The 26,222-nt window shown below is 63.3% G+C and overlaps 1 protein-coding gene across 3 annotated transcripts in view; it reads right to left on the bottom strand.

The window, feature by feature from the left end:
* Positions 1-26,222, bottom strand: part of BAHCC1 (BAH domain and coiled-coil containing 1) — a 67,836-nt gene that overhangs the window by 24,469 nt on the left and 17,145 nt on the right. For 2 of the 3 annotated variants that reach the window (XM_049859935.1, XM_049859936.1), the window contains exons 2-10: positions 19,388-19,567; positions 9,103-9,225; positions 4,493-6,244; positions 4,129-4,237; positions 3,642-3,850; positions 3,362-3,520; positions 2,833-3,104; positions 2,348-2,696; positions 623-1,411 (exon numbers count right to left, since the gene is read on the bottom strand). In XM_049859935.1, the coding sequence (XP_049715892.1) occupies positions 623-1,411; positions 2,348-2,696; positions 2,833-3,104; positions 3,362-3,520; positions 3,642-3,850; positions 4,129-4,237; positions 4,493-6,244; positions 9,103-9,225; positions 19,388-19,567 (3,942 nt within the window). The remainder of the gene's footprint in view (positions 1-622; positions 1,412-2,347; positions 2,697-2,832; positions 3,105-3,361; positions 3,521-3,641; positions 3,851-4,128; positions 4,238-4,492; positions 6,245-9,102; positions 9,226-19,387; positions 19,568-26,222) is intronic. The other variant, XM_049859937.1, reaches the window with a different exon arrangement.

Here is a 26,222-nt window from a genome sequence, read left to right as displayed (position 1 = left end):
AAGCCCTGGAGGAGGGATTGCTGCCATCCCAGCCCCCAGCCCTGGGGCAGACAGCATAAGGGTCATGGGGGGCCTGAGGCCTGTGTGCCCCTTGGATCAAGCCTCAAGGCACCACCCCTGCCCAGGAGGCAAGGGTCCACCAGGCCCAGGGCCAGGAGCCCAGTACCCGCTGCGTGGAACAGGCTTGAGGGGTGAATGTGACCTCTCCTCTCCTCCCCCTTTCCCTCACCTCCGTGGGCCTCAATTCCACGTTCGAGTTGGGGATGGCGCTGGGGACTCGCCTGAGCCCCCCTTACGGACAGTGTACACGCTCAGGTGCTGCTTTTCCTCTAAGACCACCGTCAAGCCCCAGCCCCTTCTTGGCCCTGGATTCCTGTCAGCCACACCTGTAGCTGTCCCCTACTAGCAAGGGTACACAGGGTAGGGTGGGAATCCCCCCAGGGCTATGGCAAGCTGCCCCAGCCATCAGACAGGAGCGGCGTTAGAGCCTGTGTGCACACCGTGGGGACAACTGAGCTGGGCCTGAGTCTGTGCCCAGGTCCAGCTCCAGGGCCTCAGGGGCTACTGGGGCACCGGGCAGGCACACGGGTGGACAGATGGATGGACGAACGGAAACACCTACCTCCTAGGACATGCTCACTCTTCTGCCGCTGGGTCTCCAGGTCAGCCAACTCACTGAGCAGGGCAATCCCATGAATCCCTGAGCTTCGGGGAGGGGGGCCAGAGCTGGGGGGCCCCGGGGCAGCTGGCTGCTGAGGGCCCAGTGGGCTGAGTCTGGGCAAGTCCCCCAGGTCGATGGTGGCAGCCACAAGAGTGTCCAGGCTGGGCAGCGACCTGGGCAGGTGGCCACTGTCCTCCCCTGTGTCCTCTTCCTCTGAGTCCTTCTCTTCCTCCTCCTCCAGCTCAGCCTCGTCATCTTCACCCTGGGCACCTGGGCTCCACGCCCGCTGCTCCAGGGCCTGGGGGGTGGCCCCCGTCGAGGGCTCTTGAGTCCTCTCCTCTCTGCTCCCCTCTGGGGTCCTCTCCTCTGGGGCCCCTCCCTGAGTAGAATGAGCCTGGCCAGTGGCCTCAGAGCCCCCTCGCTCAAGGAGGGCCCCGTGTCGCAGTTCCTGTAGCCCCTCGAGTGGGGTGGGGTCTGCTGCCTTCCCTGCGGGTCCCCGCTCAGCGGGGTCGGGTGTGGCGGCAAGGCCCTGGGTGTCCCTGGCCCCTGAGAGCAGCCCAGGCTCCTCCAGGCTCGCCGGGGTGCAGGGGGACAGCTGCCCGGGTGGGAATGTCCTCGTCGGCTTGGGCTGGGCCCCGGGTGTGGCGGTTTGCATAGTTTCGGGGTCCGCGAGGTCAGAAGAACGCATCTGTGCAGAGTGGGAGGAGAAGCCCACGCAGGCTGGGGGGCATGGGTATCCAGGGGGCAGGGCTGCAAAAAAGGAGGAGTGTCAGGGGAGAGTCGGGCAGTGGAGGGAGACCCCCTGCTCTTGGACAGGGGAGGGGTCTTGCACCCTTCAGGGGGACTCCCAGCATCCCACCCACCTGTGTGGTAGTAATGGGGGTGTGTTATGTTGAGGGGATCAGCAGGGCTGAGACTGTGCAACAGAGGACACCCCAGCCAGCCTGGGACCCCTCTCCCATGGGGTATCTGCTGAGCCCCTGGGCATAGTGTGGCTAACCAGAAAAGGGGGGATCTTTTAAAGACATGACGCTTGAATCAGGGTTTTCCCTGAACCAGAACGAGCTGGCAGCACGTTGAAGGCCTTATGCCCCATTAACTGCAATAAACCGCCCCCCCCAAAAAAAAACCTCTGTTGGCTCAGTCTCCTTATTGTGAAACTGGGACTAGTTTTATGTTCACCACACGATTTCCAGTGTAAACACTCAGCCTAATTCAGAGAGAATTAAATAGCCTGTCGGGGAGCTGGCAGGCGCTGCGGCCGGCGGGTGGGCAGGCGGCAGGGGCCGAGGCCAGGCCAGGGGAGGCGGGCCCAGGAACCTCCACCTTGTTCAGCCCCCTGGGGGGGTCCTCGTCCCTGTTCTCTTGCACCCAGTCTCTCCGCTGGGGACAGGTCCTGTGCTGGGGTGCCCCTGTGTTGGCTGGCTGGATCTAACCTTTGTCCTCTCTCGTCTGCCCAGGGCTGAGAAGGAGCTGGACAGGCCCTGTGTTTTCCCCATCAATCGCTCAGGAGAATTCAGAGGGAAGAGGAGGAGACAGGGACAGCCTTGGACTGCACTCTGAAGGGGCCTGAGGGCAGGGATGGGCAGGCCCCCTCCTGAATTCAGCTCGGTCCTGGGGGGGCTTGGAAGGAGCACAGCAGAGTGGGAGCCTGAGCAGGCAGCCTAGCCCCTGCCTGAGGCTCACCTGATTCCAGGGCCTTGAGGCCTTCCCCAGGTCGCTGGTCCTCTGAGCTCTTGTCTTGGGCTCCTGACACTGTAGAGCCGGGCCCAGGGTTGTTGGCGGGCGTACAGATGGAGGGGCAGATGGATAAAGTGCATGGGGCACTGGGCCGTGGCGGGGGCAGCGGGGTGGAGCAGGCGGCAGGGGGCTGTGGGCTGGGGGAGTGGCAGCACAGAGAGAGCTTGGGGCCCGTGGCAGTGGGCGGGGAGGCGCCCTTGGTGCTGGGGGTTAAGGCAACTGGCTTGTGGGTGGACTTCAGGGCCTTGTCAGGGCTGGGCTCCTCCGGCTCCAGGTGGTGGTCCTCTGGCTTCCGCTGTGGGTGGGGGGTAGAAGTGAGACGGCTCGGCACCCCCTGCACTGGCCCTCCCACCTGGTGAACACCTCCAAAGAGCCAGGCCAGGTGGGCGCAGAGCAGGAGGCAACGCCTGGCCGGGGTGCCGGGCCGGTACCTGGAATTGTGCCTGCCCCTGCAGCTCCAGGGCCTGGGCAGCCCGCTGCTGCGGCTGCTGGTGCTGCTGCGGCTGCTGCTGGTGCTGCTGCGGCTGCTGTTGTTGCTGCTGCTGCTGCTGCTGTTGTTGTTGCTGCAGGGTGTACAGCTCTTGCTGCCGCAGGAACTGAGAGCGTGAGTACACGGGGAGCTGGCCCGGGTGCTGCATGTGGGAGGCAGGGCCCCGGCCCCCGTACATGGGGGGCCACAGGGAGGCCTGGTCCATGACATCAGCTGTGGCCAGGCAGAGGAGTGGTCAGCCTGGGTGGTCAGCCCTGGGGCTGCTTCCCCAGACATCCCAGCCCCTCCCAGGCAAGGAGACGGCCTCTCCCCACGCCATCACCCACCTCACCGCCCCACACTGCCCTCCTTGGCCTCACCAGGCATCGGCCTCACCCCCTTCCTCTCCACACAGGGAGCAGAGCCCCCCTCTGTGGACTTGCTTATTATGTCCCCACGTACAAACTCGCCCGGCCCACGAGGCCCCTTACCAAGTGCGTGGGGGGCGCCGTGGGGTGCGGGCTCCGAGGGCAGGATGACAAGCTGCGTGGGAGTGTCCTGGGAGAGGGGGAAGACGGGGGGCATGGGGCCGGGCACGGAGGCAGGGAAGCCGGGGGGCAGGTTCGGGTGCAGGGCAGGGTGCCCGAGGCCTAGAGAGACAGATGGCACACGGTCAGGAGCTTCCAGATGGCAGGATGGAGGCCAGGGTAGCCAGCCCTGACTGCTGAAGTCCCGCCCGTGCCCCCACCCACCAGTCTGCTGAGCACTGACCGTAGGAATGTCCCCCCATCCACAAGGAGGGGCTTCGGGTGCGGGGCAACCAGGGTGGGTGTGCAGGGTGAGGGTGGGGGGCTGGGTCCCCACCCAGCTGGCTGTTCTGCAGGGAGGGGCCGCCGGTGATCATGAGATGGGGGCCCAGGTCTCCGGGGCAGCCGCCTGATGGGTGTGTCCGGGCAAACTCCACCAGCTCCTTGTTCTCCCTATGACAGCAAGGCTCAGCCGGTGCACGTGCCTGCACCCACCCCACAAGGCTAAGCCGGTGCCTGTGCCTGCACCCACCCCACCCATTCCATCCACCTAGGAGCGTCTCCAAATGAGTCCCTGCCCCCATGTGGGGCAGAACCCGCCTGGGGGGGATTCTCCCCAAAGCCTGCTCTGCGGCCGAGATGCTGACCTGGCCTGAGCCCCCCGGACTGAGCGGCAGAGCTGAGTGTCCAGGCCCAGCATCCCCCCACGACCGCAGTGGCCCGCCACTTACTGAAGCAGCAGCTCTCGGCCAGCCAACCCCAGGCGGTCCTCGCAAAGGCGTGTCCTCTCCTCCTCGGCCTCCAGGTCCAGGACATGCATGGAGCGGGGGCCACCGCTGGCTGCACAGTTGGGCAGAGGGGATGAGAATTGGGGTACCCGGGCCCAGAAGCTGGTACAAGTAGTGACCTTGTTGTGAGCTCAGGGGGCTGACAAACCAAGGGGAATCTCCTGGCCCTGGGGGGCGGAGAGGAGGCCGGGGCACGTGGCGGGGGGGCAGGCTCACCAGGTAGGGGTATGGACAAGGGCAGGTGTGGCCCCCCTGAGCCCTGGGTACGACCCACTGCCCGTCCTCCCGGTAGAGGGGCCTCACTCACCCTTGAAGGTAGGGGCTGCCCTGCCCTGCCGCCCAGCACTGGCGCTGTAGGCATTCTCAGGCCGGCTCAAGGTGTCCTTCTGCCGGGCCAGGGCCACAGCGATACCCACGGGCGGCTGCCGCACCTCCCCGTCGCCATGTGGGGCGTCATGCTCACGGCTGCGGGCACAGTCTGGCCGCTCCACCTCACCCGGGGCCTGACCCAGGCCCTTGGGGGCTGGGAACCTGGCTTCCTGTTGGACGCAGCTTGCCTTGAGGCTGCCCAGGCCCACAAAAGGTGCCTTCTGGCCCACCACCAGGGCCTGGCTGCTGTACTTGAGCAGGTTTTTCATGGCTGAGACCTCGTCCGGCGGGGCAGGCAGCTCCTGGGACAGGAGGGCTGACGGCTGCAGGCTGCCGCCGAAGGGGTCCAGGTAAGTGCTGCTCTTACGCTCCTCACTGATGGCCATAGTGGCGCTCTGGCCAGCCTGTACGCTCCATGGTGGCAGGTGGGGCCCGCCGTAGCCCATTGCTGCCAGCTCCAGGGACTTGCGCTTACCCTCAGCCCCACCGCCCCCGGGGTCACCCTCAGGGGCTACCAAGTGCTGCTGGTGCCGGATGCGGGCCACCTTCTGGGCCCCAGGGGCACCGGAGGGAGCCTCCTTGCCGGCAGCTTTATCTAAAGTGCAGCAGGCCTGGCCTATCTTCCTGCCCAGCGGGTCCTGATGACTTGGGTGGGAGCACTCCTGCACAGGGGCCGGCAGCTCGAAGTAGCCGCCTTTGTCCAGGCCACCTTTCGGGAGGCGGGGGAAAGGGGCCTCAGGGCCTGTACTGTTGAGGTACTCCAGGCCCTTGAGTCTGGGGTTGAGGGCTGCCTCGAAGCCTCCCGGCCGCCGCTCACCCTTGCTCTCACCCTTCAGGTGGGCATAGGTGATACCGTAGGGCGTGGCGTGATCAGTGGCCCCCTCCAGGTGCCGGTCCTTGCCCTCACCTGCCATGGCACAGGCCTCGGCAGCCTGAAAAGGGCGGCTCTTGTCAGCCAGGTGTCCCATGGAAGGCACGAAGGTGGGCCCGCTGGCCTTCAGGTCCCGGGGGGCTTTGTCCTGCAGCGGGCAGAGCCCATCAGGCCCGGCATGGAGCTGCAGGCAGGGGAAGGAACTGGCAGCGGTGCTGAGGGGCGGGGGCGGCCCGGTGGGCAGGCCGGAGGGCACCGTGTAGGACACGGTGTGGTGCAGCATCTGCCGCCGCTCCAGGCACTCACTGAAGGCCGGCCCTGGCTCCGGGGGGCCCACTGCCTCCTTGGTGCAGTGCCCAGGGGCCGCCGTGCCCGCACCGGGCCGTACCAGCATGCCCCCTACGCAGCTGGCCGTTGCAGCCTTGCCCATGTCGCCATTGAGTACCTTGGTGTTGAGGAGGCAGGCTGCCAGGTGCTTGGCCCGGCCCTCGCAGGCCGCCCGGGGCACAGCACCGTCTGGACAGTGCCCGTCAACTGGCATGGGTGGCACCAACCTGTGCTGCTCCTTACCACCATCCTCCTCTGCTGCTGGCCGCTCCTTGCCCTCGGCTGCCTTACCAGCCTTCTCTTTGCCTGGCTCTTTGCCCATGAGGAAACGGTCAAACTCCTTGGAACCCTTTGGCAGGGGGCCGGCCTCGCCCCGCTCGAGGCTGCAGGAGCCGATGGGGTGGCTGGAGGCAGCTCGGGCCACGCCAGGGAAGCTGTGGTTGGTGGGCAGGAGCGTGGGCTGGGGGGGTAGGTTACGCAGGTAGAAGTTATCTGTGTGCCAAGAGAGCCCAGGTCAGTGGAGGTCCCCCTCCCCAGGCAGGGCTGGAGGGTTCAGCTGCCCCCAACAGTTGTTCAGCCTCATGCACTCCCTGCCCCAATTGGCACCATCCCGGGGTTACTGCCCACTGAGGCTGGCAGCTGCAAATGGATTTGACCCCTGTCTCTGTTCACTTGGTCTCCCCCTGCTGGCCTGAGGCCTGTGCTGCTGAGGTACTCCAGGCCCTCAAGCCTGCAGCTGAGACTTGGAGGATTTGCGGGGGCGGGGGAGGGGGAGGTGGCAGGGGGCGGTGGTGGGGGGTGGTGGGGGGAGGTGGGTACATGCAGGAGCTGGCACCCTCCCATCCACACTCACATGCACACACACACACATTCTAACACTCACATTCACACAGACACATGCAGCACAGACTCAGGGCTCAAGTGGGGGGCTCAGGTAGAAGGGCTCAGGTGAGGGGCTTGGAGTGCTCAGGTGGGGGACACAGATGGAGGGCAGAGATAGAGGGGCTCAAGTAGAGGACTCAAGTGGGGGACTCAGATGGGGGGTCAGGTAGGGGCTCAGGTGAAGGGCACAGATAGACGCACTTAGGTAGAAGGGCTCAGGTGTTGGGCTCAGGTGTGGGGCTCAGGTGGAGGGCTCATGGTTCCTACCCAATCCACCTGCTGGGCAGTGGGTGTACAGGGGCTGTCTTCCCGAGGTCCTCAACCTGGAGCAGGCTCTTCCTACCAGAGTGGGGGCTGCTCCACGCTCTCCACCAGCCCTGGGGATACTGCTGGCCTGCCCCTGGGGGACCCTGGGGAATGCCCCCTTCTGTGCAGCTGGGTGCCCAGGCAGCAGGGGGTGGGGCTGGATGTCCTAGTGCTGAGGGACTGCAGGGGGGCTAGATGGCCCAGTGCTGAGGGACTGTGGGGGGTTGGGGGGCAGAAGGAACATTTGGAACTTGTAAAGCTGTCCTCAGTGATGTAAATTCCTTGTCAATTTCCTGCTAATTAAAAACAAGGGGCAGGGGCGGGAAGGAGGAGTCCGGGCAAACCTAATTAGCTCAATTTCCAAAACCAAACCGTGTTCTTGGACGAGGCTCCGCCACAATATTGTGAGAGGCGAGCCACCTGCCATCGCTGCCGCCTGAGGGAGGGGTCCCGGCGTTGGGCCAGGCGGCGGGTTTCTCGGCTGGGACCAGCCACCTGCCCACCCCTGACACATGCTGTCAAAATAGCTGCACAGGCCGGTTGGGACTGGTGGAGGGGCTGGGGGGCCAGCCTGTGGCCTGCAGGGGGCTCTCCTGGAGCAGCAGAGCACCGGTCTCCAACCCCAGGACCCTCTGTAGGGGCACCAGCCTGCACCCAAGAGCTGGGTGAGGAGACTTGGTTTTCCCAGAGTGGCCAGGGTGCCAGGCTGCCATTGTTCCCTGGGCAGAACTTTCTGGGAGAGCAGGGCCTTGCCCACCCCATTTCGAAGCTGGCCAATCCTGCCCAAGGCCAAGGCCATTCTGAGCCTTGGCCACACACAGGCTACTCCAGGCCCCAAGGTATAGGCTAGACCCAAGTTCACACCCAGGTTCTGAAGTCTAAGGCCAGGGGTACGGGGGGAGATGGGGGGATGGCAGGGGAGAAGGCAGGAGGGCTGGGACACAGACTATGGGATCCCTCACCACTGTACCTCAAAACCTCCCCACTGGGGTCACCATAGCCAGCTCAAGGGCACGGGCTAATTGGAGTCCTCTTCCTTTCCTGAGACCCATTTGGACACTGTTTAATTACCTCTGGAGGCCCTGCTGGGGGCTTTGGGGCCTCCTCTGTCCACACTCCAAGCCCCAGCCTTAAACTTGGTGCTCCCTGGGCCAACCCTCCAGCCACCTCTTTGACACCCCTAGGAGGCCCCAGCAGCCCCCAGACCCTCTGCACTTGCCACCTCCAGCCAGGCCGAATCTCCAGCAGGGTCTTCGGTGGGACACCCTTGCACACACACACAGATGCACACAAGTGTGCATATCAGGCCTTTGCACACACTGGACCCCTCCACTGCCCCCCCTCCCCATAGCTGCCACGACCTCATCAGCAGAGACCCAACCTCAGGGTCCCCTCTCCTGGGAGACACCACTGGGAGACCCCTGCACCCTACCCTGTCCCCTGAGACATGGCCCTGCTCCAGCTCTCGCAGACACCTCCTGGAGACCCCTGCACCCAGCTCTGTCCACGGGGACACAGCCCTGCGCCCCTCTTCTGAGGTGGCATCAGCATTGTCTGATCTCAGCATGGGGCACGGGAATGGAGTGGGGGAATGGGGCTGTCCACGAAGGCCAGGCTAGCAGACAACAGTCAGGAAGTGCAGGCCTCTGGGTCCCTGTCCTATCTGAGCATCTTCCTCCTGAGCTACCCTTGCTGCTGGGAGATTGCGCCAGTGTGAGGAAGCTGCCCCCCTGCCCATGGGCCGGGCTATTTTAAGCTGCTTCCTCCTGAGCAGGAGGCCAGGGAGCAGCGGCTGCAGCACTGGAGTGCTCCCCCATGCCATGCACTTAGCCCACACTTGGCCTTGGTCCCAGACCAAGTTGAAGTCTTAGGACTGAGAGGCAGGCCCACTCTCTCCTTCAGCTGGGGCCCAGCTGGCCCCAGACCCAGCAGGGAGGGTCCTGGGCTGACCCCACTTGGGCCCAGACCCACCCCGCCCCACCCCACAAGAGCATCCTGGGCCCCTACTGAGCCACACACCACACCACTCCCCCACTGGCCCACCCTGACCATGCACACACTGGCCCTGCCCCTCACCACACACCAACTGGCTCTTGCCACACCCCCTGCCACACCCCATACCACGCCCCCCACTGGCCACCACTGGCTCAGCTGTCACTTGCCTTTTTGGGCTCCATAGAAACGATGCTGCCCGTAGAGGACATTGCTGTTTCCATGGTGATCCAAGTGGCTCATGGGTAGGAAAGTGGATGCCAGACTCCCTGAAAATCTGGGGTACCCTGGAGCTGAAGAAACAAGGAGACTCCTGTTGGGCGGCTCCCAGCCCCCTGGCCCACACCCCTGGCCCCAGGGAGGCGAGAGCCAGAGGCCCTGGAGCGACGCCCTGTGGAGCTGGCCTGCGCAAGCCAGTGGGAAATCAACCCATCAATACATCGTATTAACTCTAACTCAACTAATACCCTCCCTCTGTGCAGCACAAATTGAATTGCTGATGGACTAGGAGTGGGGGAGGAATGGAGAGGGCGACTTTGATTTCCCTCCAGCAGCACTTAGCATCCTGGGGAGCTTCCAAGACGGCAACCAAAGGGCCTGAGGAGTGTGGTGGGGCGGGGCGGCGGGGGGTGGAGGGCTGTGGCTGGAGGATCCTAGGGGAGAAAGGTGAGGCTAGGGGAAAACAGGCCAGCGCTCCTCCTGCCTGCGCTGCTGTCTGGGTGAGCTGACTGTGCTCAAGGACTGGGCATGTGGTGTGGGGGACTACCTGGGGCCCAGTCCTGGGGCAGAGCATGGGGCATAACAACTCGGGTGGTGTAAGGGCATCTCCCTCCGCAGGCACACGTGCCCCCAGATGCTGTACCTCCACGAACGCCCCCTCCCCACTCTTGAAGATTTGCAAAGGGGTGCTGGTCCCCCAGCAAGGAGTTCTAACCCCAAGACATCCCTGCATAGGCTCTGAGATCATCCTCAGGCCTCCCAGTCTGTCCCTGAAGGCAGCCAGAGTTCTGGGACCTGAACTCAGCCTGAGCCAGCCCAGGCACACCACTGCAACCTGGAGCCGGCCCTGCTCTGCACCCTGGAGCTGGCCCCACCTGTTGCCTTGGACCCCAAGGCTGCTTAGACGTCTGGGATACCCCCCATCCACTGACCCAGGACCCCAGGGCTGCTCGGACACCTGGGGCACCCCCACCCATGGACCCTGGACCCCGGGGCTGCTCAGGCACCTGGAACACCTCCCACCCTTTGACACTGGTACCCCAAGGCTGCTTAGACACCTGGGACACCCCCCACCCATGAACCCTGGACTCCGGGGCTGTCCAGGCTCCTGGCGCTCCCCTCACTGAGAGGAGATGAGGGCCCAGCCCACAGGACAGAGAGAACTGAGGACAGAGGGGCCACCCAGGCATCCTGCCCGGGCATAGTTGGGGAGCATGTCTGCTGGGTGCTCAAAGCCACCTGGAAAGCAGGCTTCTCACAGGGGGTCCTTTCCCGCCAGGACCCACGGCAAGGAGTGGGGTGGCAGCTGTGCCTGGGGACTGGGAGGGCCCAGCCACAGGTGGCTCTCATCACTCAGCCCACTCGGTCCACCGCCCTGCTGCTGGTGGCTGGCCAGTCCCACCCTGCTCACTGCTATCATCAAGGGCTATTGGGAGCGTGTGGGGAGGGCCGGGTCTCTTTCCCACCCTGGCCCACACCCAAAGCTGGGGTGACGGGCTTTTCTTCACCAGCCGCTGGACGCTGCATTGTTCAATAGAGGGTGGGGTTGGGCCAGGACTACCTTAGCAGGCCAGGTGGGCTGTTTGCCTGTGGCCTGGGGATACCATCCAACTTCCATGAATGTGGCTGGCCTGTGCGAGGAGAGCAGCAGGGAAAGCTGTGGGTGCGCAGAGGGTGGTGCAGCCCTAGAGCCCTCCCTCTGTGGGGCTGAGGCCTAACAGGGGCTGGGGCTCCTCCACCTCCTACAGAAGGGCAATGCAGGCTGGGGGGTGGGTGGTGAGCCTTCGGGCTACTCCACAATTCCTGCTGGAGTTCCTGCCCCCCCCACAACTTCCCAGTGCCCCCCTTCCCACGACTTCCCAGTGCTCCCCTTCCCATGACCTCCCAGTGCCCCCTTTCCAATGACTTCCCAGTGCCCCCCACTACCAGGAGCAGGCTCCCGTCTGACTCCTCTGGCTGCCCTGCTGGTGAGAGGGAGCAGGGATCCCCGGGGTCCCGCAGAAGCTGAGGTCACGAGGGCAGGGAGGGGGCATACAGCCTCGCTGCCCACACTGTTTGAGACCTTTGTCTACTCATTGTCTGGGACACCCGGAGCCTGTGTGGCGGCTGTCCGCCACACTCCACACATCCCAACAGAGTCCCTGTCCCAGTGCGTCTGAGCACATGGAGCCGTGCGCCACCAGCCCGGGACTGGGGTGCCAGGACCCCCTTAGAGCAGCAGAGTGAGGTCACTGGTGAGAGCTGAGCTAGAGGGCCTCCATCACCATTGCTCAACTGTTCCCCAAACTCCTTTCTCACGGAACCCCCCTCTGTTGTTTCAGTGGAATCCCAGCGTATGGGAGGAGGGTTCCATGGAACACACTTTGAGGAACATCTCCCCACCCCCAGCCAGCAGACAGGGATCCAAAACTACATATAGCACAGGCATCCAGAGAACTAGTCCCTGTCTGCCCCTTCTTCTCTGTCCCAAAATGGGTCCTAATTCCTGGGCTGTGTCCTCAGAAGGTCTGGGGCCTGGCTGGTGGCCTGAGACGACAGGCCAGATCCTGACATTGCTGAGGTGGAGGGGCACCTGGGGTGGCCCAGACATGCCACCTTGGAACTGGGCCTCTGAGGGTGCACAGGGCAGGGCAGCCCTGGTGCCTGCTGTGAGCATTGAGAGGTTGGGCCGGGGGACAATCTCCGGACCCCAGCTCAGAAGTACGAAGCTGAGGAGCCTCAGGGCAGAGGTTGGAGTGGGAAATGGCAGTTGTCAAATGGGGACCAGGCCAGGGGAGCAAGGCCCCAACGCGTGGGGCTTCCCAAGTCCAAATGGGGCACCTGCACCTCTCCTGGTGGGCCCCTAGGCAGTGGTAGGCCACCACTCTGCCCCATTACCCCGCTTGCCACTCTCTGGCCCTGAAGGTGAGCCCTGCAGATACCGTGCCAACAAGAAGCTCCATGCAAACAAGTCCCAGGTCAGAAGCGGAAGGAAATGGCCCAAGCCAGCCCACCTGAAGGCTTGCCAAGCAGGGCCGCCAGGGGCAGCTTACAGACTCCAAGGGGTCCTGCCCCATCATCCCCGTCTGAACCTGAGCAATGTCCTCCTGGCACTCCCACCCCCTGACGTGGAAGACAGAGCCTGGGAGGCAGGGCCAGGCTAACTTGCCCGGTTATTGTGTGAAGACACATCTGGAGTAGATGTTTGCTAGATTAACCTCAGCTCCTGGAAGACTTGGGGGGGGTGCGAAGGGGGAGGAATGAGAAAAGGGGGTGTGGCCTGTGTGCTCGTGCATGTGTGTGTGCGTGTGTGTGTGCGTGTGTGTGTGTGTGTTAGGGGAGGTTGGCTAAACCATCCCAGTTGTCCTACTGTAATTGGCTGCTGTTAAACGTTTTACAGGACCTCGTTTTGGTAAACAGAAGTCTGTAAATTTCTCCTGCCCAGACTGTTTCCCAGGTGTGGACCCTCTGTGATGGCAGGATCCCACCCACCACCCTCTGGGGAAGCAGCTATCCGGTGGCCAGGGGTAGGCTCCTTTCTGCCTGGTCCTCTTGGGGCAGCATGGGGGCAGGGGGCCCTGGGCCTGTGTGCCTCCACTTCTGAGTCCTAGTTTGTGGCTGTCTGGCCAGGGAGTAGGGGTGGGGGTGGTGGAAACCTGCTAGGGGTCCCAAGCCCCAAAGGCCCTCCTGGCTCCCACTCCCTGGCTCACCCCTAGAAGACGGAGCTGCAGCTGGAGGGGTGAGGCAGGACAGGGGTGAGACACTGCAGGGGAAGAAGTAGAGGGCAGGTATGAGGCGGGTAGGGAGAGTGGGAGTAGGCGTTGGGATGTGAGGGTGAAGGCCATGGCGGGTGGGGGCCCGAGCAGGTGCACAGAGAGGAAGAGGGGAAACAAGGACCCCCAGACCAGTGATAGAAGTACCCCTCTCTTTCTCTCAATAACCTGCACTCTCTGAATTGAAAGGGAAAATAAAGATTTTTACGAATTGAAGCAGCTTTTCAGGACCAGAAGTGGGGCTGCTGAGACTGGGGAATTGCCATCCTTGGGGGAACACGGGCGGCCGGGGGCCCTGGGGAGGCTCAGGGAGCTGGGAGGGCTGTAGACGCGGCAGGGCCAGAGACCCAGGAGGCTGGCAGACAGGTGTCTGGCCCCAGGCTGGCACTCCCAACGCCAGCCCTCCTGCTGGGAACATCATGACCCCGAGACCTCCCTCCCCAGACCTCACACCCCACAAGGTCGGAGACGTGATGAACCCCAATTTTCTGGTGAAAACCTGGGGCTCGAGTGGCTAAGCTGCCCACCACAGCAGGGACAGGACTGGTGGCTGAGGCCCAGGGACCTGACACACGTGCCAGGCTGGGAACCCAGGCCCGGACATGAACTCGGTGCTGGCCCCTCCCCACATGACACCCCTGTCACTAAGGGTGCCAATGAGTTTCAACGTAAGTTCATTCACTGACACTGACCACCCAGAGTGAGGCTGATCCATTGTGCTGTGATCGGCTCACAATGTCTGCCAGGGCACAGGTGGTGTGCTAGGCACTGCCATCCCTGCTGGAGTATTTGAAGAGAGTCACTGTGCAGCAGCCCCCTCCCCAGGTCTTCTCTGTTCCTTGCTTCTGCCCACAGCCCCTCTAGCCAGGTGGTCAGGTCCCTTGGCATCCAGGCTGAGCTTCCAAAGTTCAAGTTTCTCAGGAATGAACACCCACCCCTGGGTTCTGGACTGGCCAGGCAGCTGGATGAGACCCTTTCTCTGGTGGCTGCTCCCCTTGGGCTGCCTGTGGCTTTGGAAGCTCGTCCCTCAGAGTGTAATCCACCCAGCAGGCTCACCCTATCCTCCCGCAATGGGGATTGGGGTTTAGGACTAAACTTGGGTTTCAGATTGATTCGTTTCACTGCATCCTGTGAAAGAAGGCTTCCACCTGGCTCAGGGACTCCACGCCCACCCACTGACTCCAGCCCACCTGGTTCAGGTGCTCCACACCCACCCCCTGACCTCAGCCCACCTGGTTCATGTGTTCCATGCCTACCTGCTATCCCCAGCCCACCTGGTTCAGGCCCTCCATACACACCTGCTGACTCCAGCCCACCTGGTTCAGGTTCTCCACACCCACCTGCTGACCCCAGCCTACCTGGTTCAGGTGCTCCATGCCCACCCCCTGACCTCAGCCCACCTGGCTCAGGTGCTCCACACCTACCCCCTGATCTCAGCCCACCTGCTTCAGGTGCTCCATGCCTACCTGCTGACCCCAGCCCACCTTGTTCAGGTCCTCCGTATCTACCCACTGACCCCAGCCCACCTGGTTCAGGTGCTCCATGCCCATCCCCTGACCCCAGCCCACCTGGTTCAGGTGCTCCATGCCTACTGGCTGACCTTCAACCTCCCTAAGGTGCTAGACCTGGCAGGATCTCCCCACTCCCAGGCCAAGAGGATGGGCTAAAGGCCAGGGAAGGTGCCAGGCTCCTGCAGGCATCACTGCAACAAAAGCCACAGGCAGCCTGCCCGGGGCCCAAGCCAGCCCTGGACAGTCCTGGGGCTCCTGGCCCACACACCACAGGGAGGAGCCGGCCTTGGGCTGCACAGAGCTGATGGGAGCTCATGACAGGTCTTTCTGGGGGAGTTGGGTGGAGCCAAGAGGGAGGGAGGCCTGGATCTCTGCTGGCCTCAAGCTGGGGAGCTTAGGGCTGGGAGCAGCCTGGGTGTGACCCCCAATCTCCATGACATCCCAGACAGCTAGCAGCCTAGCCGTCAGGAAGCTCTGCTACAGAGGCGTCTGCCCCACCTGTCCCACCCAGGCCTTCTGCCTGCTTCCTCCACCAGCTCTCCATGGCCTCCAACCCTGGGGTGGGACGTGTCCCCCACGTGGGGGCCCCTGGGGGCTTTGGGCTGGCACTCACTGCCTGGCTTATATGGCTTTGCCTGCATCCTGTTGAATCGTCCCATTGGTCAGCACTGTTTACGGATGAGAAAACTGAACCCCAGTGGTAGGGTGACTCTCGAAGCCACTCAGCTGGACAGTCCTGACCCCCGGCTTCCTGGGCACAGCAGGCACATACCGAGGCATCCTGGCCTCCACAAGAAGGTGGTGGGAACTGGGAGAGCAGGGCCCTTGCTCCCAGCACGGACAGTGAAGGCCAAGAAGGCTCGGGAGGGCGGCCAGGGAGGAGGCCGTAAGAGACGAGTCAGAGTAACTGGGCTCAAATCCTGTCACGGTGCCTTCCTGCCTCAGTTTCCTCACCTGTAAAATGGCATCACAGCAGGGCAAAAATCACGGTGGCATTGGGGAGGAGGTAAGGCAAGTGCTGCCGTGGGTGAAGTGTAGTGCCCTCTTCGGATGTGCCAAGCCATGCCACCCAGCCTTACCCAGGACCGGGGTTGGCCCTGGGAATCTGCAGCCCCAGGAGAGGTGGCCCAGCATGCTGACAGGACATCCCAGATGGCCCCCTTCATCTGCACCAGGGCCAGCAGGTGGCCCCTGGTCCCTACACCCCCAGGCATATTGGGGTTCCCATCTGCCACCTGTGATGCCCCCACCCCACAGGCTGTCCCCACCCCAGCGTCCCACTCTACTTGCTCACTCATCAAACGTCCCCAGGCCTTCTGCCAGGCACAGGAGCATGGGGTTGGGGTCCAACAGTCAGGAGGGGCCTCCCTGATTCGCCCCAGCGGGGAGGCTGGCTGAGGCAGGAGGGGCTGGGGGTCACACAAAGGTGGGACCCCATTCCTCAGAGACATGTCCCACTCTTGCTTACTCGTAGACCTCCCTGCGTGCCCGAGGCCTCAGAGGGAGCAGGCGGCAGCTGGCAGAATGTGGGGAGACTTAGCAGCAAGGAGCATGCCAGGGATCCTGTGCACCCCCTGCCCCCACCAACCCAGCCTCGAATGGAGGAGGGGCCACCGGGTGGGTGTGGCTCTGACAAAGAGGCTGGCCAGGCTGACAGCCAGAGCTGTCATGTGGCCGGTGCCGCCTGCGGCTCCCCCTCCAGGTGGCACAAGAGACCACAAGTACCCTGGCTGCGAAGCCACAGCAGCTGGAGCCCCCTCCCCAGCTGAACCCCCAAGAACAGAATCCCCTTTCATCAGCCCTGTGGGTGGTCTGGCCAAGCAGCTGAAGGGTGGGGTGGGGGGAAGGGACCTGTGCGCTGACAATGAGACCAACTGTGCAGCACCCCACCCCCGCTCTGACCCACCCAGGACAGGCTAGCGAACACTGAGCTCACCTCTGTCCTGGGCCACTTTTGCCACCCACCCCAACCCAGACTCCACAGGCAAAGTCCAGCCTCTGGTGGGACCCCTCACCCTGGGCGAGCTGGGGGCGCTCTGCCCTAGGCCAGATGTTCCGGGGTGTCCTCCGCTGTCCTTGCAGGAGGCAGGAAGGCCCGCCCCGCCAGCAGCTGCCCTGCAGATGGGGACTGGTCCATGGAGGGGAGGCAGGGGTGCCGCTGGCTGGCTGGAAGGTCAGATTCCCTGCCCATCCTGGCCTTCCTGCCCTACAGACTGAAGCTACCCAGGGGCCCTGGGCAGCCCTGGGGCGGGAAGCGGGTGAGCTGGCTGTGCTGAGGATCTGCCTCCCAGGGAAGGAAGCTGTCGAGGGTCCAGTTAGTTCTTGGAGCGGCCCCTCAGGCAGCCCACCGGGCCTGGTGGCCACCACTCTCGGCTGCTTGTGTGCCCCCCGAATGCCATGCCCCCTCCCTGAACACACATGGCAGAGAAGCAGGCCCTGGCACGCGGGAGCCAGCTGGCACCCCGTCAAACGAGCAGCCGGGCACACGGCCAGGGCAGCCTGCCAGCCAGCCTGCCACTCGTCCTGCCCCACCCCCACCGCTAGCCTTGTGCTCCCGGCTCCCTGCTCGTCGGTGGCCACCACGAGGCTCGGCCACCGCAGGGCTTGGCCACTGGGCCAGGGAACCCCAACAGGAAGGGGGTCCTAGGGCAGGCAGCCAGGCTCAAGGCAGGGAAGGGGCAATGGTAACAGATAAACTGAGGCATGGGCCTCAACGGTCCACGAGCACGGTGTGTGCTCACTGTGACTGACACCGTACCCTGTCAACCTCTGGGGGGAGCTGTGGCAGGGGGAGGGGCATCTGAGCAGGTATCTTGTGCACCTACCTAGAGCACCTGCCTTCCTCACTGAAAGCAGGCTGAGATGCAGCGCAGGGCCCCCTGGTCCTGGCCCTATATCAGGGCCCGCTGGGTGTGCCAGTGTCTGCCCACCTGTGCCTCTGACTCCCTGCCCTCCCCCAAGGCTGTGGGCACCATGAGGGCAAGAGCAGGGAAGGTGCTAGGGGGCTTTTGGGGCCTACAGATGGACAGATGACCGCTGGCCCTCAGAGTGGCACAGCCAGGCCCGCTGTGGGCCCACCCTTCCTGTTCAGGTCGCCCTGCATCCAAGCAGCTGCCTCCCTGCCAGGAGAGAGCCCGGTCTGGCACCACCTATTTGCTGCCCTCCCACCCACCAGGTGAAGCCGCTGGGCTTGGGTAAGGAGATGGATGTGGCACAGCAGGGGAGGGGAATGGCAAGGCGGTGGTACAAGTACCTCCACAGGGCACGGCCAGGCAGCAGTAGGCACCCCACCATGACAGCCGTTGGTGAAGGGAAATTGAGAGGTGGGGCCTGCAGAGGACCCTGTCTGTCTGTAGGTTGCCTCCCCCCACCCTCCAGGCAGCCCCCAGGGGGCCAGACTGGGGCACTTCTGGGCCCAGGGCAGGTGGCACTACCCACAAACCACTCTGCTTGCTGGTGGAGTCCCCAAGGGTGGTGCAGAGGGGAAGGGGGAACACACCTCCTGGAGGGGAAGTCTTGGGATTTGGAGAAGGGAGGGTGGGCTGTGGTCACTCCCTGGCCCCAGCAGGGCTGCTGCTGTAAGGAGGGGAAACCAAGTCAGCCCAGCCCTGAGTATCCCACACCCACCTGTGGCTGGGCTGGGGGAGGTGGGGGGGAGCCGGCCGCTATTTCTGTTGAGGTGGCTCTTCAGGGCGCCTATGCTTGGCCACCCTCCCCCTTCCATATCTTGGGAGCCAGATGCCGCCACCAAGACCCAGAAGTTTGCTCTGGGGGGCCACAGGTTGGGGAGGTGCAGGATGATGTCAGGAAGGTGGGGCCACACGGGCCCAGGAATCCCGCACCTCCTGGCCAGGCCCTGCACTTCTGCATAGGGTAGTTCCTCTGAAGATGGTGCTGGAGCGTGGGGTGGAGGGGTCTGCCCACCTGGGCCCTGGGACACCACCCGGGCCCCTCCATGAGGAGAAGCAGCTCCTTATCGCCTGTGTAACATGTGTGCTCTGCATGCGCTGAGCCCAGATTATTTTAACAACTGTCCCTCACTCGTCACCTGTCCTGTTGCACAAAGAGAGGCTTCTCTGCTCTCCAGCAGCGCTGGGCGCTAATCTCCCTGCCTGGAACGCGGGCGGGTGACGGGCACGGTGTGTGGGTCTGCTGCTCTGTAAACACGGCGCCCGCCACTCGGCAGTCATTGAGTTACGGCAGTGCCGAGTGCCAGCAACGGGAGCCCTCTGTGCCCGCTGCCAGCTGCAATTACCTCTCCGTGTGCCAGCCGCCCAAGAGAGCTTAACCCTTTCCTTGCCGCGGGGGCAACACCAGCAATGTGGGGCTGAGGGATGCTGGGATCAAGGGCTGCCAACCAGATCACGCCAGGAGGCTGTGCTGGGGGTGCTGCCCTGGGAAAGGCCACAGGCCCAGGGAGTCTGGGGTCTCAGGGGTGGACCTGAGAGGCCAGACCACCAAGGGATGGACATGCGTCTATGGGACATGCATCTGTGTGCCAGGGCTGTGTCCCTGGGGAGGCCTCGGCCATTGAGGGCTTCATGTCCAAGCCAGGCCCCCAGGGTGGCAGAGCATGTTGACAGCTCCCCCTCCCCGCCCCTCCCAGCTGGCGCATCTGGAGCCCACATCTTCCTGAGTCTGCAGTGGAGGTGCAGCCTGGCCCAGCTGCTCCAGCTGTGCTCCATATTTCTTCAGCTCCCTAGAGCCCTACCCCCATCCTCACTTTTCTCCCTCTCCACCCATCTGGAGCCACATCTGCCTAGGACACTGCCCAGCGGGGCCCGTCCCTGTTTCCAACCAGTTACCCCCTCCTGGTGGGGGTTTCTTGGCAGGGAGGCTGCCCCCACCCCCCAGAGCTCACCAGGCAGGGTCTGGCAGGCAGGCTCATGCTGGCCATTGTGGGAGCCCCTCACCCGGCCAGCAGGCCCTGGGGCCCTGGGACCCTGGTGGGTCACTTGGCCACCCTGGCTTACCTTCATGTGAGTGGGGGAACCAGATCTGGGAGGGGGCCGGCTGGGGGCCACGGTAAGCCTGCTCAGAGGGGGCAGAGGTGGGGCCGCTGGGGTGCGCAGAGGCAGCTGAGCCCAGGCTGCTGGTGAGGAAGCTGCCCATGAAAGATGAGGCTGGAGAATTTCCCATCAGGCGGCTGCTGGCTGTGGACACAGGGGGCAAGAGCAAGGCTGGGAGCAGCTCCGAGCGTGCAGCTCAGGGTCAGGAACAGGAAGAGCACCCGCCACCAAGGATCCCTTCATGGGCGACTCTCGGGCCCCAAGCTCTTCTGGGGCCTTTGCTTCAAAAGCCCAAAATATCCAAGAAGTCAACGGCGGGAAAAACTGCCCACACAGGCCCCTGTCACACTCAGGGCCCAGGTCTCCTTGTGCCTCAGATACCCTGTCACTGACACTCTGTTACCGTAAATCTCCCCAAAGCTGGCACCTCAGCCACAGAATCACTGGCCACCACCACCATCACCACCTTCATCATCACCATCGTTACTACCATCATTGCCATCACAAGCACCACCATTACCACCATCATTACTACTGCCACCACCTCCACCGTCACCATCTCCTCCATCACCACCACCACTACCATCACCAGATGACCGGGTGCCAGGTGCTATGCCAAATAAACATTCAGTGCCTGTCATGGATTGAATTGTGTCCCCCCAAAATATCTGTCAACCTGGCTAGGACATGATTCCCAGTGTTGTACGACTATCTACCATTTTGTCATCTGATGTGATTTCCTTATGTGCTGTAAATCCTATCACTGTGATGTAATGAGATGGATTAATGGCAGCGATATTGAGATCTACAACATTAGGTAGTTTCTTAAACCAATCTCTTTTGAGATATAAAAAAGAAAAGGGAGCAAAGAGACATGGGGACCTCATACCACCAAGAAAGCAGCGCTGGCAACAGAGCGCGTCCTTTGGACCTGCAGTTCCTGCGCTGAGATGCTCCCAGACCTAAAGGAAGACTGATGATTCATTACAAGGACCTTCCTCCAGAGCTGACAGAGAGAAAAAGGCTCCCTGAATTCGGACTTCTGGCCTACCAGGCTGTGATAGAATAAACTTCTCTTTGTTAAAGCCATCCACTTGTGGCATTTCTGTTATAGCAGCTCTCGGTGACCAAGACAGGGCCCATAGAAAACAAACTGCCCTTACAGGTAGGCCTTCTCCTCAGAAGCAGAGTGCCCCGACTCTCTCAGGCCCAGGAGGCAGCTCCAAGGCCTCTCAGATGCCACCCCACTTGCCAGCTTGCTTTGCCCACATGTCCCTGAAAGGGTCAAGTTGGTACACCCAGGACCAGGGTCAGCAGGGCCCAGCCAGAACCCCTATGGCACCCCTGAGGGCCCAGCAGTCCCTGCCCACCTGGGGCAGCACTGCGAGGGGCTGGCCTTCCTTCACTGTGGGGCCTTCGACATAGGGAAGGCCTCTCCTCAGGCCGTATGAGCTGACTTGTCAGATAGGTGCCTGGTCCCTGGTGAGTAAGGGGAGCCCTGAGTCAGAGGGGAGCAAGGAGGGGAGGACAACGAGGACCCTGAGGATGCCTCTGCAGTGACCTGCTGAGTCCCTCCAGGTCCGGGTCTGGCTGGGGCTGGCATGGAGCCAAAGACGCCATCGATCTGCAGCCAGGGTAGAGGTGGCAGGTGGCTTTCTGCGTGCACTGGTGCACTCTGTGTTTTCCCAGCACCACATGCCAGGGGTGCGGCTAGCCTCCCGCAGCCTGCCATCCCGGCTTTCCATCCAGTCTCCTCCCAGCAGCTTGGCGGTGCCCCCTCCCTGCCCAGTCCAGCGGACAAAGCCAGCCCTGGGTTCTCCTATCCCGGGCCAGCCAGCCTCCCTGGGTTGCCATGGCTACTGGGCTGCTTGCACAGGAAGGACACACACAGAAGTAGGCCCTGCATGGAGCAGCCCCTGGTGCTGCTGGGAGGTCAGGGGGCACACTGTCAGGGTGGGGAGCCGAGCCTGGGCGCTGCGGTGGGCACCAGGCTGAGAGCAGAGCCCTCGGGGTGGCAGGGCTCCAGGCACCCCAGGAGGCGTGGGCCCAGCCCAGATGAGTCAGGGCAGCTGTTCCCTGCCGGGGGGCAGAGGGATTTGTGAATGTGCGATGCCTCATCTGAGGGCTTCCCAGACAGGGGTGACTCAGCAGAGAGGCTCCAGGCCAGGGGAGCCGTGGGTGGGGCTGCCGGGGGAGCCCAGGGCCCCCATCCCCCACCACCGTGTGAGTGAAGCGCCTGTGGGTTGAGGGGACCTACAGACCCTCATACCTCAGCACTCAGGCCTCTCCCGGACATGGCCCAGAGAAAGGCGTGAGCACTGGGGGCAGCGGGGTGTGTGCTGACCTTGGGGACTGGAGAGGAAGAGAAGGTCCTCAGGCCCCAGGAGGGGAGCCAGGGACTTCCCGGCCGGCCACGGGGCTGGGGCTTGGCAGGGCTGCTAGACTGCAGGGGCTCCCGCCAGGGAGGACTCGGGTGGGAAAGGAAGCGCCGTTGGGCAGGGTGGGCTGAAAGGGCGGCGCTGGCGGCTCGGTCCCTCCAGGGGCATGCCTGTGGGGTGAGTGTGGCCTCCTCCAGCACAGCTTCCTGCTGGCCAGGCCCCAAGGCCCCACCCTGCCGAGGGAAGTCCCTCCGCCCCCATCTACCACGGACAGTGGGAAGCAGCTGCAGCCAAGAACTGGGTCTGGATCCAGGGCTTCTCCAGGAGCTCAGCCTGGGAACCCTGTACCTTTAGCGCTCCCACACGGCCCGGGGAAACTGAGGCACAGAGGAAGCTCCCCAAGGGCTGCCCACGTGGGGTCTGGGCTGCAGGGCAGGTCTCAACCTGGAGTCTGGGGGCTCAAACTGTCACACCTCCACCCCCAAGGGAGCCTTGGGCTCTTGCCGATGCCCTGTGCCCACACCTCCCATCCCCCCATCCCCCATGGGGTTGGGGGCAGTCCTGCAGCTCCTGGCTCTGTAGGCTGCATTTCTTGCTGTGGCTGACACCCCAGCTCCAACCCCAGGCTGGGACCCCTTCCCCAAAGTCTGGGAAATGGGGGGTCACATGACAGAGGTTCCATCCAGCCTCTCCCCCACCCTCTGCCAGGTCTAAGCCTCCTCCTTTGCTGCAGGCCTTCGCGGTACCCCTGCCTACCTTGCTGCTCGACCTGCCTCCTGGGCCCCTGATGTTGGCCTCTGCACCTATCTCGGCAGGCCTTCCCACCCTCTTCTCCCCTTCCTGTTGAAAACAGAAGCGCCAGGGTGCCATGTCCTCATCATAGGTATGGTACATCTTTGTGCTATCCTCACGAGAATGTCCACCCCACAGGGTATGGGGGAAAGGAGACAGAGTTCACCCGAGACCCCTGAGACTGCCACCACCAGCGCTCTGGAGACTGCCTCCCAGCCCACGGCTTTCTCAGGGTTATATTCAGAGCTGTTCACTGCAGCCCAATTCCCGTACCGAGACCCCACGTACCGAGCCCACTGAGGGAGGCCCGAATGGGTCTGCTGTGGTGACAGGTCCTGAGTACAGCAGGGCTCCACACTGCTTACTCGGAAGCAGCCAAAGGTCCTGCAGGCCCTGCCAGGTGGGCACTCCATGGTGGGCAGTGACCCCAGTCACAGTGGTGGTGTGTGGGAGGGCACTGTGGACACCATGGCCTCCTCTTTCACCTCACTGCCCCCGAGTTGCCTGGGCAAACCTCAGAACAGAGCACCCCCTCCTAGCTGTCCCCTCCAACTCTGAAGAGTGGTGATGGCGCCGTGCCCGGCCTGCAGAGCCGTGGGCAGACCTGGCTGCCACCTCCCAGCCCCCGCAACCACCCAGTAGCCAAACAGCAGACAGAGCTGTGCAGTGCAGCCTGGGAGCCAGGGCCCTTGGGCCAGAGCCTGGCCAGAGCCAGGCCAGAGCTTCGGGCGGCTGGTGTGGCCAGGAGCTGGGCTGATGGCTTCTTTCCTCTTGGCAAAGGTCTCCCCCACAGAGTACTGCAGTTAGGGGCCCGGGAGGGGATGTGGGGAGCCCTGGGCAGCAAGCGGGCTGGGGGTCTTGGCGTTGGCCTCTCAGGCTGGGAGCCCCGATCCTGGTACCTCTCACACTGGGGCCTTTACAGAACTCTGGGGCACTAGGTGCCCTGTGGGATGGGTGAGAAAATGGGGGGTGATCAAGCCTAAATCATCAACCCAAGTGCCCAGGCTGGGGTGCCAACGAGGCCTTTTCCTCCCAGGTGCCCTGGTCCCCTCCAGTGTGTCATCTAAGGGGAGCCAGCCCCCCAGAGTGGCCCCCAGCTCCGCTTCCCCAGGCCCTCCAGCAGCACTTGTTCCAGGGCTGTGGCCTGGGTTTAGGATTTTTCCAGGAAAGGGGCCTGAATGCTGTGGGGGGTTGCCACCAGCCCGGCTGCCCGGAGGCTGAGGTTTGCTGGGGTTTGGAGCCCAAGTGAGACACAGGGCCCAACTCCAAGGCGGCTCGGCCTGACTAGTGTACCATGGAACAGGGGCACCAGGCTGGCTGAGAAAACCACTCCGGAAGCCAGGACATTGGGGAGGGCCAGCTGACACCCCCCCACCTCAGGTGCGGCTCCCCTCCCCGCCGACCTGGACCACACCTGGACCCTAGGTGCAGAGGCCCCATCCTTCCCGCTGCCAGCTGGGTCCCTGGTGACAGGAGGGCCTTGAGCACCACTGAAAGGAGCCAGGCTGGGACTCCCAATGCCCCCAGAACCCCACGTGGCCCCTGCCCAGCCCCCACCCACTGAGACACTGTATGAAGCATCAGGCACACACCAGGTGTCGGCAAATCGGACTGGCAGAGGCAGCCCTAGGTGGTGGGCAGAGCTGAGGAGCCTGGCCTTCCTCCCGCCAACCTGTCTGCCAGCCCACCTGCCCTGGCCAAGCTGGGCAGCAGGTGTGTGTCTGCCCTGAGGGGCGTGGAAGGTGCCATGGCCAGGAGCCCAGGTGCTGCCTGGGAGCTTACAGTCCAGGGCCACTAAGACCCCAGTCCTCCCTATGTGTCTGACCCACGGCAATCCCAGAGGCCCCTCAATTGCCCCAGGTTTGGGGGCACAGATGCCAAAGCACCCCAGCTCTCCTCCTGTGCCCCCACCTCCTCACCCGGCCATCCTGGCTCCTCGCTGTGATGCCAGGTGAGGGCAGAGGGAGCAAGGGGGAGGGACAGGGACAGCAGGGCCTCCCTGCAGGGAGGCGCAGGAGTGGGAATCAGAGGAGCAGGCATTTGTTTTCTGTCAGTGAGCCACCAAGACAGCGCCCTCCTCCTCTGGAAACTGAGAGATGGGTTGTAAAAAAAAAAGGCCTCACTGAGCTGGCAGAGGCTCCAAGAAGCAAGCCCCTTCCCCGGCTTTCAGTGCAAGCTCTCTTCCGGAAGCCCAGCTGACGGACTGCTGGCAACAGCGCTGTGCGGGCTCTGAGTCTGGCGGCCATGCCCGCTGCCTGTGCCAGTTCCCACCCCTCCTGCTCACACCCGCTCAGGCTCCCAGCTTCCCACGGCTCCACCGGCTTCCTGCCCGAGCCTTGCACCACCCCCGCCTGGCTGCAGAGTGGGGATGCCTGGCTCCCCTGGGGCTGTCCCTTTGGTCTCCCCTGGGTACACCAGGAGCTGCTGTAACACTGGGGTGATGGGCGGCCAGGATAGGGGGCCAAAGCGGCCCTCCCGCCACCCAGCCAGGCCCCAGAGGGGCCGCACTGTGGGGAAGAGGAAGAGGGTGAGCGGCCTACGTGGGCCTGCCCACATATTTTTCATTCCTGGGAAGGGGAAGGAAGGAAGGAGAAGCCACGCTGATGGACCCTGAGACAGAAAGGCCCCGGTCTGGCCTGCTCAGAGGCAGGTGGGCGTCCATATGTCTGACCATGAGACCACCCAAAGACACAGGAGGAGGAGGAGAGACAGAGGGATGAGGAGAACCAGACCTTGGTGGGTAGGCTGCTCTGGGACCCCCAGCCCACAGCAGGACCTCAGAGCCCATGCCATGTTCCCACCCACGAGACCCATGCCCGGCTGTGAGTGTGCACATGTGACCAGCAGTGTGCACGTATGGCTAGGAGCTCGAGTGTATGTCTCTGGGGGTGTGTGTGCATGGCTCTAGGTGTGCACACACGATGGGGCACAAATACGTATCTCTGGGCGTGCGCATGGGATACGGGTGTTCACATGTGCCTCTGGGTGCGCATGTGTCTGCACACATTCCCGGGGGACCTGCAACAGGGGCATTGAAGCACCCAGTGATGCTCCCCACTGGGCTGGAACCCACCCAGGTGTGTGATGTGTTATGTGTGTGCATGGACATGTGTGTGAGCACAGAGGCAGAGGAGGGACTGTGTGTGTGGACCCTCATGGGTGTGTACCTGTGCACGTGTGTCTGACTGCACGCAGGTATGCACGGGCATGCACGTGTGTCTCTGGGGGTTTTCTGGGTGTTCATGTGGGCTACAGGTGAGCACGTGTACCTTGGGGCACGTGCACACAGGGCATGGACGTGCACATATGGAGTGAGTGTGCATGGACTTGCAGGCTTGCTCCCAGGTGCTCAGGCCACATGGGCTGGGTAGGTCCTCTGGGGAAGAGGCTCTCAGGGATCAGGCCTCCCCACATGAATTCTCTCTTGGCCTGGGCCTGGGCGAAGCTCCTGGCTGCTGTTCTGCCTAACACCATGGGGCCTGGGAGGGAGCGCTCGCCACCCCCTTCACTCCCCTGCAGGGACAGGGGTCCAGAACATCCTGGCCTACTCATGGTGGAAGGGGGACCGGGATGTCCAGCTTCAAGCCAGCACCAAACGGTTATTCCAAGCCCCTGACCCACTGCGGGCC

This window comes from Elephas maximus, chromosome 19, assembly GCF_024166365.1.
Source record: "Elephas maximus indicus isolate mEleMax1 chromosome 19, mEleMax1 primary haplotype, whole genome shotgun sequence".
In the NCBI taxonomy this organism is placed as follows: domain Eukaryota; kingdom Metazoa; phylum Chordata; class Mammalia; order Proboscidea; family Elephantidae; genus Elephas; species Elephas maximus.
The sequence above is the reverse complement of the archived record's forward strand: the minus strand, read 5'-3'. Positions and strand labels throughout refer to the sequence as shown.